The sequence below is a fragment of the Kryptolebias marmoratus genome, linkage group LG8 (genome assembly GCF_001649575.2).
Source record: "Kryptolebias marmoratus isolate JLee-2015 linkage group LG8, ASM164957v2, whole genome shotgun sequence".
In the NCBI taxonomy this organism is placed as follows: Eukaryota; Metazoa; Chordata; class Actinopteri; order Cyprinodontiformes; family Rivulidae; genus Kryptolebias; species Kryptolebias marmoratus.
The window spans coordinates 10440840-10458829 of NC_051437.1; the positions used below are offsets into that span (position 1 = coordinate 10440840).

General features: G+C 36.0%; 1 protein-coding gene across 2 annotated transcripts in view; it reads right to left on the bottom strand.

Moving 5' to 3' along the window:
* Positions 1–17990, bottom strand: part of LOC108232136 (metabotropic glutamate receptor 4) — a 215851-nt gene that overhangs the window by 35722 nt on the left and 162139 nt on the right. For both annotated transcript variants that reach the window (XM_017409740.3, XM_017409741.3), the window contains exons 4-6: positions 5782–5917; positions 2562–2716; positions 745–885 (exon numbers count right to left, since the gene is read on the bottom strand). In XM_017409740.3, the coding sequence (XP_017265229.1) occupies positions 745–885; positions 2562–2716; positions 5782–5917 (432 nt within the window). The remainder of the gene's footprint in view (positions 1–744; positions 886–2561; positions 2717–5781; positions 5918–17990) is intronic.

Below are 17990 nucleotides of genomic sequence, written 5' to 3' on the forward strand. Positions count from 1 at the left end.
ATAACAATAATGAAAAAAAAAAAAAAAAAAAACAACGGAAAAGTTAGAAATGTTTTTAAAATAGCCTCCGGTCCTAACCTCTGAATAACAAAAATGATGAACGGTAACTAATAGGAGGGAAGGTGTTTGGTGAAGCTGATGAAGAAAACACTTTATCAAATAGATTAGGAGAGAATATTCCATTTGCTGATTTTTGTTTTGATTATCCACAATATTCGAGCATTTAAACAGATTTGTGGAAAAACATATTTGCTATAGGTGGCTCTGAGCCAAGATTTCCTTGCAATCTGGACAAGAGATGCAGCGTTCCAGGACCCTCTGAGATAAGGGCCTGAAGAGTCGACCGATTTCAATGAAAGCGTGTTTCTATTGAATGAGCTGACGGAATATGCTATTGATTATTTTCAGTGCATGTGGGGGCAGTGTTTTGTGATTGCCTTTGTTGCACACTGTAAATTGAACTAGTCAACGCACGAGTAATTGGAACATTAATTTCTCCTACAAAATTAGACATTCCCATTCCCCTATTTACACTCATTATATTTACCCCAAATTAGAGGAGTGTCAACATTTTTTCCCTGACGATAAATATATTTATCCATGTATACCAAGCAAACACACATACAGAATGTAGACACACACACACACCTACACTAACGTATCCCTGGCACACCCAAGCAGTGCTTGGTCACTGACTGCTCCACATTGATAAACTGTCTTCTCTTTTAGTCATTCCGGACTTACTTGTACACTTTTTGATGCCAGATCCTTTCTTCACAGCATGTCGACTAAGCTTGCACTGGAAGTTATTCTCCCAAAACTCTGCAAACCAGATATTCCTTCTGTTGTTCTCCAATGTTCGGCTGATGAAATATCGATCAAAACCTAAAAGAAATGAGGAACAGAATCTGATGTTTCTTGATTTTACATTTTTTAACGCAGGGTTAGATGTTATTCTATCTAGGTAACTTTTATTTTGATGCCCATTATATTCAGTTTATTGATAAACAATTTACATACTTTTTTCTCACGCTCAAAGAATAGTTTTTACATTATAATGCTAGTTCAGTTCTTCAAAATTGGATAATTAAAAAGTTTATGAACAATAATTAACTTATCTGTTGTAGCTAGCTCTTTGAGGGACCTTAGTTTGAAGAAACTGAGTTTAATTTCAGCCAAATTGATGAGCTAAAGGCTAGTCTCAGCACAGCCAGACCAAAGTCGTTCACAGCTTTTCTAACACAACTCTAATCTAAAATAAATTTATAGCAGTTCACACAAACTGTATTTTATAAAAACAACTTTCATATTGTTTTTAAATCATGTTGTTATTTACACGTGTTTACATATTTGTTTTTACAAGTGTAAATAGTGGCAGCAGCAGCTAGATGTCGCACTTTCTGAGCAGCCTAGAGCACCAGTAGAAATAACAAAAACATGTCAGTCGGAATAACTACTTAATGAGAGCTTGTTGCAATGTAAAGGTTGATAAAATAGCATTTAAATTAACCAAAATGTATTTTGTAAGGTTTAAGTTGTTTTAAGACTGTTGCAATCCACTTTGGTCTTGCCACCACTTAGACAAGCTGTTAGCTTGTCAGTCTCATCAGAATTAAACTCGATTCTATGCAATTAAAAATCTGTTTACAACAAATAAGCTAATATTTGTTCATAATTTTTCCACAGACCCCCAGTTCTTTATTTTGAACTACTTTGAAATTTCAGAATCCATATGTGGCGAAATATTTACATGCCAATCTTTGATTTTGAATTAAATTAGAATGGAATATATATGTTGTCACAAATATTTCTCCTGCTAATATGAAAGAAATGATAAACCACAATGCTATGGACTAAAACTACAGGTTTAGAAGCAGCCATGTGGCAGATCACATTTAATTGATATAATTTTAAAAACAATGCAGTAAGGACATACTAATTTGATTAGTATGTTTTTATGACTCTATGTCTGTCTTCATTAGAAACCCTACCAAAGGAGGAAGTGTCCGGTGGGAGGAACTAAAAGTCAAGAAGATAAGTCCAGAATACACTTTAATATTTAAAAAACATCTGTAAATTCAGTCAATTAATTTATAGAACTAAAAAGTGGTGTCTAATTTATTTAATGGCACAGAGGCTGATGTGATATAAAGTATAAAGCTAAAGGAGTTGTCATTAAGTGCTTTTTTTATACACAGTTTCAGACTCAGTTCATTATAAGCTAATTGCATTCTATGTTATAGAGTAAAATATGACTAATTACTATTATTGCTTATTATTACAGTGATACACTGCGAATAAAACTAAAAATGTAAATAAAAGCAATAATACCACATTCTTCTGTCTGTTTGATGTGGGTTCAAGAGGGCAAGATGAGAAACGTTTTCATTTAAAAGAATTAATGTTAAATCGTGAAAGTAGAGATTTCATGTGGAGGCAAAGTCACCTTTTTAAGTAGTAAAAAGGATCAACTCTATTCTAGTTAGAGTAACAATATTTAAAATAAATAATAAATATGATATAATATGAAAATAAGTCATTTAAAATGGTAACTTGAATACCTTTAATAGATTGCCGTTTCGGAAGGATGGTGACGGCACCTTCTGCCATTTCTTCATGGTTCAGAATCGGAGTGATTTTGGATCCCCAGCTGTCTGAGCCGACCCAGATGAAATGGCCTGTTTGATTGGCTCTTTTAGCTGCTTGAAGAAGACGCCTTTGGGATAGAGGGGAAAAGCAATGCTTTTAAATAACATATTACTCCAGTACTATATCATATTCACATATAGTAAAACTGTATATCAGCTGTGACAGCATGGTTCATTTTAAATGCACCATAAAATGGGGGTAGAGCTGCTCTGCAGCTTGGTGCTTGAGTAGAATACTCAATTTTGAGTTTGGACAAAGTTGCATAGGATTATTCCCAGTAAGGTGAAGTCCATCCTGGCTGTGGCAGAATTACACCTTTCATTACATTTGACCAGGCGTGCTGCCAGCAGTGTAGATATGAAGAGTGATAAAAACATCATTACTGATTCTTACATGATTTTAAAGGTGGAGCTAAAGAAAACAAAAAGAGAGCATAATACAGTACAACTACTAGGATCATATGATAAACACATAGCTAAAGTTAGAACAAGAAAATTCTGTTAATGGAGCAAGGGAAGCAGGAGCTGTCTGAACATTGTGAGCCACAAAGAGCAATAACAACTCCTTGGTTCTGTCCATGTTACAAACAAACCTTCTGATTAGGCTTTCAGCTCATAAGCAAATAGGTTCGTAACTTGATTTCAAACTAAATAATGTTTAGAGCTGACATGCTGATGCTGTAATTTCACTGTAACATTATGAACCTTTTAAACAATACATTTACCCTACCCTAGGGCATGTTACACATTTTTGTTGTATGTTACAATGTAAAAAGTCAGTCTTATAACTACAAAGTCAAACAGCTTTGAATGAGAAATGAAAATGCAGAGAATATTTGCTCTCTCATGTCATCCCCCCAGAACATCTAGGGAACATTTCCGAACCACAGTGCTGTGTGTGAAAACTGCTCTATGTAGGACATTTTTGGATGTCACCAAGCTTTGCTTAGAGCGACATGCTCTCCGGAGAGTCTTCAGCCAGAGTGAGGCTGTAAAACATGTCCTGCTTTCAATGAAATATTTCAGTAGACTAGGTGATAAAGTTATCTTGGTAATTCATTTGTTTTGTGCCAAACAATGTTTTGCTCAATGTAAACTAATAACATTTTGCATATTTGATTTATGTTTGTTGTAAAAGCCTCCTGATTTATGGCATCATAAAATCCTCCTGATATTTGTTTGCATGAAATCAACCAGTGAGAAAATATGTTGATGAAAAGTGCAAAATGCAAATTTTTGAAACCATCCCTAACCTCTTTACTCTTTACTTTTTTTTTTGTTTGTTTGTTTAGTTTAGTTTTAATATTTTAAAGTGGTCTTGATCAATTGTTCTCCAAGCCTTCTGGAGGCTTTTTCAGTTGGACTTTTGCTGCTTTTTTAATTGTTTTATGTCCACTTCCTGTACTTGGCCATTAGAGAATAGTGCAGTGTGTGCTTGAAAATATAGAAACTTAAAAGCTGAGTACAAAAAAGAGGTGTCCGGCCTAAAAATCCACATACAGCAGCTGAACAGTATATAAAACTTATGTCTCTAAGAAAAACAAAATCCAATTTAGCAAAGACTTGACACAGAACCTGAGATATCATTTATTGTACGCCAGAATTTTACCTAATATCTCTTTAGAAATCACCTTTTTGATGATAAAATATTTGTTTTATTTCCTTCAAACTGTATTATCTTTGGTGTTTCTCATCAATTCAGCTAAAGAAATAGATACAAACTGTGTCTCTGACAGGCTACTAGTGACAAAGTGCCCAAAAGTTCAACTTAAAATTGTTTTTTTTACCAGGTTGTCTGTTGTGTATGAACACAACACTGGTTCATCCAATGAGTTTAGGAGCTTTTTTTATGCCTGAATGATGTTTTGGGTCAGAGTGGCTTAATAGACAAATATTCCTGTCAGAAAGGTGAGGTACTGCACAGAAACTAGTGAAAAAGCAGACAAACTCTAAAAAACAACTTGGAAAAATCTTCAGATAACCCAGAGAACTATTGGTATAAAGCACTTTCAAAGATTACCAAAATATCTGTGTGCAAATAATTTTAAAAAAGAATGACTTTTACACCGTGTGTGCAGTATTTGGATTTCAGAAAGAACTGAGACAAGAATATTTAGGCAATTGTGTCATTTTACAGGCATGTCTCAGTATAGCTCAGTCTCTCATACTTTCTTTGCAAGTAATATTAGGTTCATTAGGCTGCTGCATGCTGACACTGAGTTCAAGGATAGAGCAGGCGTGCCGCACTGCGATCCTCTTAGCTTTCTGTAATTACTACATATCCAGACTATTACCCGTTATCAGGACTGGATTAAGTCAATGAGCACTGGGACTTTTAGCCCGGTCATCATCAAGAGACTGACCCACATCATTGCCCACCAAATATACTTTGGCTTACTTACTATTTGATGGGAAATATAAAAAGCCACAACAAAGGTGTGTGTGTGAGACACACTGTGAGATAACTCTGCCAACAACTAATTAATTAATTTCTATTTTAGACTGTTCTTTTTGATATTAGATAATGAATCTTAGCTGATACAATTGTGTCCTCACAAGAAGAACAAGGACACTGTTAATATTACTTTTGTCTTTCTAGGACAATTTATATTAGATGAGTACAGCAGAATAGATGCCAAATTGGAATACAGAGCTATTAGCAGGATGATCATTACATTGGGGACAAAATGGTTGTCACACTTTTCATTTGATTTTTGTTCTGTAGAAATGATGTAACATCCCCCCACAAAAACGGGGTCATTTTTTGTTACAGCTATGATAAATGCTCACGATAATGCTTGTGGCACCTTTTCAAAATCTTCATCTTAAAAATTCTTCAAATGTTAAATCTTGACCATAACCGTTGTATGAAAAACTCTACAAGGTTTTCTATCAAACTCAAAAATGCGACTAACTGTTTTAGTTATGGACGCTAGTGTTGTAGTTTAATTTTAAAAGCTTCAGCTGCGCCTTCTACCTGTGTCTATATAATTTCACCGTCTGTACAAGATGGACATATTAAACAAGCATGATTATCTTTGGCCTTTAAAATCTACATAAGATGCAGAGAGTAGAATACATTTTTAGATAATTATTAAATCAATCAACAGGGCAGTGACAGGAGTTTACTCACCTGATGTCGTCCTCATTGGCAAAGATAATGACCACTCGAGCATTTGGGTTCTCACTCAGCCGGTGGATGATCTTGTCAAACTCTCCAACTCTTGGTTCACGTGGAATTTTCACTGACTGAGATATGCACAAATCACCTAGTTGAAAAAAGAAGAGAGAGTGTCACAAGTTAAAAGCTTAATTGGCTTAAATAATGGCATATCATATATTTTGACATGGTGATCTACAGATAAAGTCTAGATTCTAGTATTGCCTTTTTCATCTTTAACCACAGAAGACTTTTTCAGAAGTGTAACCCCTTTCATGATAAATGCACTATTAAATATGTACAGGTGCAATATTTCACAGCATGAAGGATGCAAGCTATTAAAAAATCTTTCCTTGAACCAAAAGAGGCAATTTGGAAACATTGGAACCCATCAATCCATGTTACAGTTCTGCCACTAGATCCAGGGGGGAAGCTGATTTTGCGGGCTACAACGATTAAAGTACAAGTAAAACTTTCATTTGAAAGTACACATATTTTTAATTAAAAAGTTGTTTTTTTTTAGTCATTTTTCTTCCTTTGCAGCTGATTTAATTGTGTTCATTTTTCCACCTGCGTGTCTCTAAAGTCTTTTAGGTTATAATTTTTGATTATAGTTTGTGAATCAAACATACTGATTCACAGATATGCAATGAGAATAGCCTGGCAGAGCGGCCGTGAACGGGTGGAGTTTTGGGAATAAATCTAGATGCATTGGTCTATTATTTCTTTGTACTGATCAAATCAAATCCATTTAATGATTAAATTACAATAATGTTGTTAAAAACAAATATGTTTTTAGACTTGAGTTATTTGCTTCATAATTAAACAAAACCCTCAAAAGCTGACAACTGGAGAGCTATTGATTTGACAATCATGATACAGCTTCACATGACATGTACAGTCTTGCAATCTGGATCTCTCACTGGGAGTCTTAATATTACTTATATTTCTTAGTTATCACTAGGGCAGTAGTAAGACAAAACATTACATTCACAGATAGACGATGTCTTTACAAATGAACATGTTTCTTAGATATCCTAACTCTAAGCAGTACTGCATTGACTAAATTACAATAATAATTGCTTTTTTACTTAAATGACGCTTCAATAACATTTGCAATTTTCATCCTCTTCATCATCCGCTAAAAAAACTCCAGAAACGTTGAAAAAGTGTAGATACATTTGTGTATAAATAATTCCCCTATTTGCTTCTTTTAGTGGACAACTCTTCTTCTGCTGCAGTTTAGCAGTATTGTTTTTCCTTAGAGAGACCTGCTGTTCAGGAAAAGAACTGCAGCAGCACTGGTATAAATGGCAACAAACGCTCTTAAAATGTGCTTTGCCATGATCATGTGGAGCAACAAATATTTCAGACAGAAAAGGTTAACTTGTCTTTTATTATTCATAATAGAGAAAATGCATTTGCTGCTCAACTGCTGAGTTACTGAAAGTGTGTTAAACACACCTGCTGCCTGGCAGGTTTTTACCTTTGCACTAGGCCTCATTTGTGTGTGCTGTTTGCTAACTGTGAGTCAGGTTTTATGAAAGTGCATTGCAGTTTTGAAACAAGACCTGTTTGCAAGCAGTCATTTTATTATTAGGTAGTTAAAAAAAACTGCAATTTTTATGCTTTGTTGTATTACATTGCATGGAATCCCAAAGTTGAATCAAAACTAATACTGAATCACATTGTATCGTGATTAAAGGCTGACTTGTATCAGGATTACAGGCATAACTGTATGATGATGTATACATTTTTGCTGCTCATGTATCTTTAATGAATTGGATTGTTGGCAGTGCATCGAGATACAATTTGTCTTGGCCACAGACCAGAGATGCACAACCCCAATCTGCACATGCGAGACAATACATGAGATCCACTGGTTATTAACAATTAAAGATTAATTAATTTCCAAAGAAGCAATTCAACCTAGCTGTTTTGTCACAATGACAAATTCCACAGAGGCATGAGCATGTCAATGAATTTCTCTTTGACTTCTCGATACAAAGCCAGCCCAATGAGCAATCGATAGAGGAATAATACCCTTCAGTCTGGCTTAGGGCAGTATAAACAAAGTCCAACTCTAGGTTTGAAAACTGGAAACATGAGTAAAGTATAGGGGTTTCCATTAAATTAACAATGGTGTTGCACTGTGTTGCTTCTGGGAACAAAAAGTCCTTTCTGGTTAAGTCAATGACTTGCTTTGGTCAGTGACCTGCACCATTGTTCTGACTGCACACTCTGAATAAATATAATCATGTTTCCCTTTTCTTTGAATGTCTGGTTTCTCTGTTCCGCTGGAGAGCTTTTTCAGAAAGACAGCAGCGTAAAGGTTTTCCGTGGTCATGCATGTCACAAGTAGAACATGACAGCTCTGGATTATTTGTGTGTCCACTCAGCTGGTTAATGGATTAGCCGCCCCTGCACTGAGGGATTAGATTCATCCCTCTGGGTGTACTGGCCCATGTCTTGTTTTGTGTTGTTGAGGTTGTTGCTGTCTGTACTCAGGCAAGACATTGTTTTATCCATACCATCACAACAAACCCCTAATTTACTTGTTTCTTTTTTACTAGTTTCACTCACATCACTTGAGTCTATAAACATCTTTATTTTCTATATAAAAAGCATGTATTTTATCCGTGTGCATATTTTTATATTATTGTGAAGCACTTATAAAATATTAACTTTTAAAATCTTTGATAAAAATAGACAACGGAAATACTGTGATAGCTCTAACAAATACAAAATTACCTGTACCAAATATAGTGTTTTGATGCTGCTGGAAAACAAATTAGATTATTTCATTTTTTTCATTTTACAACTCTTTTCTTTGCCATTTCTCTTTTTCTTGTGTTTCACAAATGGCACAGTTGTTCTTTTGAGTGCTCCTTTTTGCAGGGGTTGCCACAGCAAGCGAACTTGCATGAAAGATTTGGTAATTATTTATGCCAAATGCCCTTCCTGACACAGCCTGGGCTCAAACACACAGCCTCATGATTACAAGATCCCTGAACCTACCACAGCACCTAAGAATGCTGCACAGATATTAAAATTAATTTGTGCAACACTTTGATTAATCACATTTGAGTGGGAAAACATAAAACTTTTGCAAAGACTCCTCTTAAGGTGATAGTTCAGACTTTCTTTGAAGTGGGGTTTTGTTGTATGTACCGTATAGTGCTTTGAACTGACTCAGTTTCATTCAAACCAGACTAATAAGCTAATGACTGATTCAAGTGAGGCCAAGTCCAAAGTATGGGGCTGCCATCTTAAAATAATTCCATTAAAAAATGATAATAATAAATGTTATGTTTTTTTTTTTATTCTTTGCTTCAGTTTTGCATTATACTGTTATTTTGACAAAACAGTATAATATTATTTCTGGAAGTGCCTTTGCTCCAATGAAAGTGCTAAAGCCAGCTGCTGCTGGTATTTTTACATGCAAGTAACAATAGAATTTTATGCAGATAGCTATGTAATGCAAATTTGACAGCATTGTAAAAGTTTATAATATAGCATTTGCATAAACCACTAGGGTTTGTTTTTTTTTAGACTAGAATTATTTAAAGATAGTTTGTTCCTGGAACTGCTCACTAGCTTGTCAGTCGAGTCACAATTAAGCTCCATTTTCCAAAAGAGACTGTTCGTAAAGCAGTCTAGAACTAGTAAGATATTGTTCATAAACCTTTCACAGAACTCAACCTAAAAATATCGAAACATTTTTAATTATTGACATTGTCCGATGTCGTTCAGTCACATAATATAGATAAGCTAAGAAGGCACACAATGAAACTAAACACAAGTGAAGCTAACTGTTTACATACTAAGTGTGTGCGATTGTTGAGTCTTTGATAAAAGTGAAAAGGAGGTTTATCTATCTACCTCTCTGTGTCATTTTACCACATGGGAAATTTAGCTGCAGCGTAGCAGCAACTTCTGTTCCCAGACACTCTATCAATCATTAGATTCAATGTGTTTGCCTCACTGGTATTTTAGTCTCCCGTTCCCAAAACATCTGCTACATGGAAGCAGAGCGCTCATCTCTTTCTCTTCCCCTCTTCTCACATCACGGCAACCGGCTCCAGCTTTTCTTATCCTCCGGAGGAAATATCCGGAGGTCCGGGGAATACTAAAACCAGCCTCTGGGATTTTAAGCACACTGAACAAGACCCCTTCATGGGACCACTGATGTAAATCTGTTAGTTTTAGGAGTGACACAGTGATTCGTTTTATTGTTGGCACCATCTATTTATCCACGCACATGTCTAGCCCCAGCTCTTTTGAATACAGCGTGATTAAAATGATCCTTTTGACTGTAGGACCTCTGTTTAAACCCAGAGAAAGAGAGTAATAGTTGTACAAGGCACCACCTGCAACAGGGTGGAAATGATTTTTGTTTTCTCTATGTCTCCACTAAGATTTGCGGGGGTGAAATCAAAAGTAACATTATAATTTTATGTTAATGATGCTTTTAGGGTTACCTGCCAAAAATATTTTCTCACACACACCAATTCAGAAATGTCAAACTGTTCCAAAGTTTTTGCACAAGCTAAGTGGCTTTTAATTGGCCAAATTATAGGTCTTCCTCATTACATATTTTGTATGATTAATATCCAGCAAAAACAACTTGGTTTTAAAAATCCCTTTTTAACAAAACACTTTGCTTGATTGCATTTTGCTGTCAAATGTATTGCAACAATTAAAGGGCAAAATGTATTTACCACTTATTGTGTATGCATGTGTGCATTTGTTTGGTAAAACATTTCATGGACTACCAGACAAATATTAATGAAACTTTTTAAAGTAATCAATGGATGTACATCTACAACTGTTTAACTTTTGGAGTCAATCTGATTCAAGATGATTTCCACAGCTAACCAAACTTAGCAAACACAAAAGTAGATATAACTACAATAGTTTTTATGGTATTAGTGAGCAGTCACCCTCAACACGCTCTGAGTGCCAACAGATTACATGACATCCTTGTCTTATACTTTCTCATGCAAGACAGTAGGCGATCTGTATTCTTTCAAGTTATTGCTTTTAATCTGTAGATTATATAATGATGATCAATTTTTTTTTCATACAAATGCAGGTGTAATGTTTGTAAAATACAAGTAGTTTTGATCCACTTCAATTTGTGAATTTCTGTAACTTATGTAAATTCAACCTTTTTAGACCAGAAGAATGCTTTTGTTATTCAGATAGTTTTAAAAATATAAATGGCGGCTCTCATTTTTGAATGTTTCACAGAAGTAAACTTTCGGAGTCATTTTCTCGATGACCAGTTTCACACAATTCAAAAGGTATCATTTTCTTAAAATCGGACATGAGGAGTGGCAATCGCAGCCATTAATACAGAAAATTTCAATAGTGTGGGTATGTTTTGCATCACCTAATGCTTAGACTACAAAAACCTCCTCTAAAAATACCTGTTACTTGGGAGACTGCACACCCCCCACCCACTCCCGTCACCTCCAGTCCCTCATTGTCAACCTGCGTCTCTGCTCTTGTAATAGTTCAGAACACTAATATTCCTTTTCATTCGACACCTTGGGGACAACTGTGCTGCCTTAAAGATTAAATATTCTCCAGCTTACAGCGGCTTATGAGCCTGTTGAACGGTTTTGCAGAGGCTCAAAGTTTCACACCTTGTGGGTGATGTGGTGAAGATGCAAGTTTATATATAGTCTGCTTAATGGGATGCCATTTGAGGATACCTACACAAAGACTCTTAAATTGCAGCTGAAGAACATTGACCCCTCCCCAAGACTTGGACTAGTTTTTGAGACTTCCACAAGAATAAAAGCCTCCATAAATCCAGTCAATAACAGCTCCACAACATAACCAACAAAAAGAGCAAAAAGAATAGCTTTTGGCTCCATGAGACACTTGAGAAGAGTCTCACAAACAGATGTTGTCCTTTTGTAATCTACAGCCATACTTAGGAAGTCCCATTTGAAATCTTCTTTTTATTTCTCCTTAAATCAAAACTGTAGGGTTAGGAGTAAATAATAAGTTACAAATAATAAAAACTTATTACAAATAATAATTTTTGAGTCAGTGTATCTGAGGTTATTCTGTCTTACCAAAAAAAACCTTCAACAGGTCCAGTATACCATATTATTCATTCACTGGTAATCTTGTCCAATGCTTAAAGGCAAAAGTAGACAATAATGTTTTTGGCTGTTTGTGTGTGTTTGTGTGTCTGTCTGTTACCAAAATATCTCATGAACCATTGGACAAATGTTAATGAAACTTTCAGAAAGTAATCATTGGGTGTACATCTATAATTTATTGATTATCAGAATCAATTCAATTCAAGATGGTTGTCCTAGCCAACTGACTCTAAAGAACACAAAAATGATGATAAGTCAGCCAAAAAAAAAAAATCTGATGTGGTAGTAGCTGATAGTCCTTCACATCACAGACTCTATCCACGACATCTTGCATTATTGCATAAGATTTTGCATAATACTATTTTCAAGGTTTGACCAAAATAGCTATAACTCCATTATTTCTCAGCATCTGATGTTTAAACCTTTGGCATGAAAGGTGGCAGGCAATATGAACTCTTTCAAATAAAGAGCAAATAAGCAAATAAAGCAAATAAATAGCAGCCTCCCTTTGCAATAGTAGTGCAGTAGATGATATGGCTCAGCTGGCAGTAACTTGTTTAACCCTAACTGATGAAGCATATAGCTCCATGAGCTACAGAAACATATGGAGAAAAACAATGGTTAATAATAATAAAGCCAGTTTTATGTATAAAAATGTTTGACATTAAATGTAGACTTTGATCATGTCACTCTGTAATTTAGTAGATTATATACCTGTTTATTTATGTAAGTTATTTCATCAGAAGTCTGTAGAAAATTGGTATCTGGCTTTTTATCATGCTGGGAGACAAAATGAACGACTACATTAAAAAAATGAAGAAAAAAAAACATTCCTGGAAACTAAATGTTCCTCTGCACTGCTGGAAAGGTGCAGCGCCTTAACAATGGTACACTATCTGCTCTACAGAGGGTGTTTCTCCTCTATTATAACAATATAACAAGTGAGCATCAGGGGATGAAATGTTGAGAGATACAGTGAAAGTGTGGACTGAAAACTTCAGGGAAACTGACCCTGAACTAAAAGGACCCATGTGCACTCCAGTGTTACAACCAACACTCCCTAAACTGTCCTGGAGCTATAGTATGAAACAGTGTCCCTAAGGTATTTTTCTGTTGCTGAGGCTGTGCACACCACAGGACTGAAGGGAATGAAAGAAAACTATGTCTGCTAGGCTATTAATTACAATCTCCTATCAAATTATAAATATTATACACTATTGTGATTTTTAAAAAATGCTCAAATTTCTTCCTATAAGAGCGTATAACTTTGGGTCAGGACACTATCAGCCTCCGCTAGCAGCATCTGGAAAACAACACATAGAAACAAACAGCACATTCTGTAAAGGGAATTTTGTTGGAGGTTGCACATTATTTGAACCACAAGGATGCCTTTCATATTAAAGGGGGAAGATAAACGGCCCCTATTCCACCCATGTATCAGTGCAATTTGTCTTTATTATACCAACCATCTGCGTCATTTTTCACGTCGATCTGCTCCGTTCGATCATAGAATCTTCCTACAGTAATTGTGTTTGCCCTGCATACAAGTGTATATGGTGTATGTTCATTTGAAATCTGAAGAAAATCATGTGTCTGAACATACTTTCTGCACAGCCAAGAAAACCTAGCAGATACTTGCTGAGAGTACAGGTTAATATCAGGGAGTAGCTTCAGGCTGGATGCTGTGACGAGGCCGGTGTATTGCTGGGAAAATGAGCCTGAACTGTGTTTAGTGTGAGACTGGTGAGTGTCAAGTTTTCCATCTCAGATATCACTGAGCAGCACACAAACACATGCTCTGTCTGGCGTTGCTGTGTTGGAGTAAACATCTATTCTGAAGAGGAGATTACATTCACTCTATACTGAGAGAACAGGAGAAATGGAAGGACCCGAGTTGTGTAATGAAATAAAATATGACACTGTATCCCACTGCTGTTCATGTGACCTCGCAGAAAATGGTTAGCCTGATGAAAATGTGTTTTCTGAAGCTATACTCAGCTGAGTTTTTGTTACTCTGAAAGCTCCTTTTGAAAGTTTTTAACAAACAAGGCACAGAGACGAAGGCCGCAACAAAAGTGCGAGCAAACAAAATGATTTGAGTTAACATTCAATGCTACTTGAAAAATATTTCATCCATCCAGTTTCAACACATACTTTTCTGTGCGGGGTTAAGGGGAGCTGGGGCCTATCTGTAGCAATCATTGGGTGAGAGGTGGGGTACACCCTGGACAGGTCATTAGCCCATCACAGGACAAATGAGACAGACAACCATTCACTCTCTCACCTAGTAACACTGTAAAGTTATCAGTAACCTAGCATGCATGGTCTTAGTTAGTGGGAGAAAACCTGTGTATGCAGCTGCATAAAATCCAAACTCCACACAGAAAAGCTGCAGCTAGGTTTTGAACCTGCAACCTTTAAATTGTAAGGCAACAGCTCTAATCACTGTTCCACCATTCCAGTAGCAGTGGCAGCTGATAGCTGTTGCAGTCCAGAGGACTCTTGGACATAATTTCATGATAATTCTGCAGTACTAACCATGCAATGCAAAATAGAAAGCAATTTAAAATTTGATAAATAAATGCTTGTATAAATCATAATGAAAGTTTTGATTTTGGAGTTATTTTAAGACAGCAGCAGTCCACTTTGGCCTTGACCCTGCACAGACTAGCTAATTTGTCCAGAATTAAAGTCTGTTTCTACAAACTAAGGTAATCAAACAGCTATTTACAACAGGTAAGATAGTAATTATTTAAACCCCACTTTGAAAGATCTAAACATTTTTTTTAATTGTATAAAATGTGCAAACATTTTATCCTTGGTTATTTATGACTTTTCATAACATAATAAAGTTAAAAAAAAAATCAAAATTAGATGTAATTATTTTACATGTTTTAACTTTTATAATTTTTTGATATTATTATGTTATTTTCAGTTTAATACTTTGTCCAGCATGAACTGCTTGAGACTCACATGCGTATATGTTCGGATAATTCATTTGGTTGCTAATTAGCTTTCACTGAGGTAATTGTGATGCTTAACTAATTCAGGCATTTCTTTTTAATTTATTTATCTTTTTATTATTTTAATTTTCTGGTTTTGTTGTCTTACTGAAAGAAAGCACTTCTGAGTCTTTGAGTCTCAAAGAAGCCTAACAGGAAACAGAAATATAGGAGGTAATTTTCTATATTATCATGCAGTTATTTTATGATGAGTTTTAAATATAGTCATGGAGAGCTGCTCTGATGTTAATGGGAAAGAAGTTTGCATGGTGATGTGTGAAATTACACTGAATTAAAGGAAGCAGTGATGCTCGCTGTCATGTGTTTTCTGTGAAAAAGGAGTAAATCATAATTTGTATAGAAGCTATCTTAGATAACATTTGCAATTATTTTCACTATTAGATTCATCATTACTTGGAATTTTCAATGCACTTCTTTTCTTGCTCTCTACATCATGGAAGTAGATTTGGGATAAACTATAGACGTGCTCACCCTCCATCCATCCATCCATTTTGTGTAGCTGCTTGTTCCTGTTCAGGGTCATGGGGAGCTAGTGCCTATAATTAGAGGTCATTGGGCAATGGGTGGTGGGGTGGGGGTTATACCCTGTCCATCACAGGGATTTGCAGTTTATGTTCTCATGTTACACTACATAAGTGTGTGTGTGTGTGCATGTGTGTGTTGTAACATATAGGACTAAAAAGTTATTTCTCTTACACTGCAATTTCCTCTCCTTTAAACTAGTTTTCTGTGTACCTAAAGACTGGACCGAAATCAAGTTATGAAATAAGACCTAAATTTCATAACACTTGTTAAAAAAAATCTTATTCTACCCACTATGTTTCTCCAGCTTTATTGGTGCTACTGATCTTCCTGCTCTCGCAAAAAAAGTTAAATAAAAAAAAAATATTTCGTGCTCTGTGCTGATCCGCTGTCGAAAGCTTTTCCTTTTAGCTTACCTTTCTGTCACCATAGTAGTACTTGAACCACAAATTCTCTGGTGATCCTCTACATAAATCACCCCCTTCATTTTTACCTTTATAAATAAATAAATAAAACATTTCTTTCCACTTGAGGTGGTATTTATTTCCCAACATCAGAGCAGACACCTCAATCTTAGTACTATGATGTAAGCCTAGAGGGACTAATCCAGATACTATCTGCATTACACTCAGGTGATATCTGCTCTGCACCACTGAAAGCTGGAGCTCACGTTTTAGTAAACATCATGTATAATGAGAGTGATAACAAATTATTCTAAATATAATGGCAGTTACCCCTGATTGTAATCTAAAGCTCCCATGTTGGTATTATTATTACCATATTATTACTTACTTAAAATCAGAAACTACAATGAAATTATCCTGTTGTGTGGCTGCTGGTAACCTCATAGATCTTCTTATTTGCATCTGGACAAAAGTAGCAGCACTAATCACACTCACAAATTCTAGAGTGAAAAACCACTCAGTCAGAAGTCCAACAAAATCTGCCGCTGTCCATCCGCTATGGCCACATTTAAGCACCGAGCATCATTACTGCAAACACAGAGTCACATACTGTGTCGGTGCAGAACTGCGTTCGTCCACCCGGCTGCCACTGAAGCAGTCTCTGACTTCCTGCTGTTGCAACCTGAATGATCGATCTCACTCATTCCACTCTCCTGCGACCAAACAAGGGCTTGAAATAAGCTGGGATAGAGGAAAAGCCTTACATTCAAGCTTACTTAGCTTGACTCTTATTCGTCCTTTCTTTGAGGCTCAGTGGCTCTGCATTAGGTGGTGTTTGGTCTGACCAGACACAAATGCGCAGTTCAAATGCACTAATCATTTGGAATGTGAAGTTCAGCGTAAACAAACCAATAAAGAACAAGGCAAGTTAAATTTGAAGGAGTTAAAATTTGTGACTGTGGAGAGACTTTGAAACCTTGTGCTTGTGGCCTCTGGGGCAAAAGGAACAGATGGGCGCAAAGCAATTAGGTTTTACTGATAACCTTTTATTAAACATTATACTCCACCTAATCAACTTGCAAAATGCTGCTGAAACAGTTATGCTATAATTGTAATGTGGCTAATCTGTCTCTTTCAGTTTTAGAACTATTTGTCCAGTTTGCCTTTTCAATATTTGGCTATTAACTCCTGTCGTTTTTGCAAGGTTATTTTAGACCAAGGGCCGGGATGTCTATTTTTTTTTTGTCATCTTTGTTATGTGGCTGTGAGGTGAAGAGTGACCCCTGAAAATCCAGTCAGGTCAGTAAAACTGAAAAAATTATTTCAGCCAAAGCCACTGCAGGACAGGAAATCCAAACAATCTTAGGTGTAAATCTACAGATTTAGGAACCAGGGCATGAAAAACAAAAAAAGGGCAATGATCTTGCATAGAATCCAGCTAAAACATGGGTCTTAAATATAAACACAGATATTCTATATAACAGAACTCAAGTGTGGACTGAAGATCAAGCAGGAAGCAAAGCCAACTGAAAAGTACAAAAACATATAGTACTACAAAATAAAATAAGAAACAAGTTCAGGGAGGCACAACCTTCACAGAAATGTAAAATACATTGAATACAAGAAACTAAAAAAATAAAATGGGGCAAAATCAAACTAACCTACTAATTTTAATATCAAAAAATAACTCATGCATCCTTATACACTTCAATCTAAGGCTGCCAGCTTTGTTTCTGAAGGTAAGCTGGAGGACCTCATGGTATGACATACTGTACATGAATTACCTCTTAAAAACCAAGCGAGTGCAGATCATAAACCCTGAACTTGAGGCCATGCTGAAAAGATCTAATCTTGTCTGTAACCAAATAAACCATCCGCCCAAGCTGGTATTGATTACTCACCTAACAATCTGAGAAAGTTCAAATGAAACCTTCAACAGGTCAGAGCTGCAGTTACGCTCTGACCTCAAAGCTGATGGATGAACAAAAAGTATTTGTTGGCGTGGCGTATTTCATAAGCCAAATGGCAACCAGTTGTGGTATTACATCTGTCAGCAACTCTGCTCTGTTATCAAGCGTGTTGTAATTCCCTGAGGAAAATGAGCCCACTCGCTG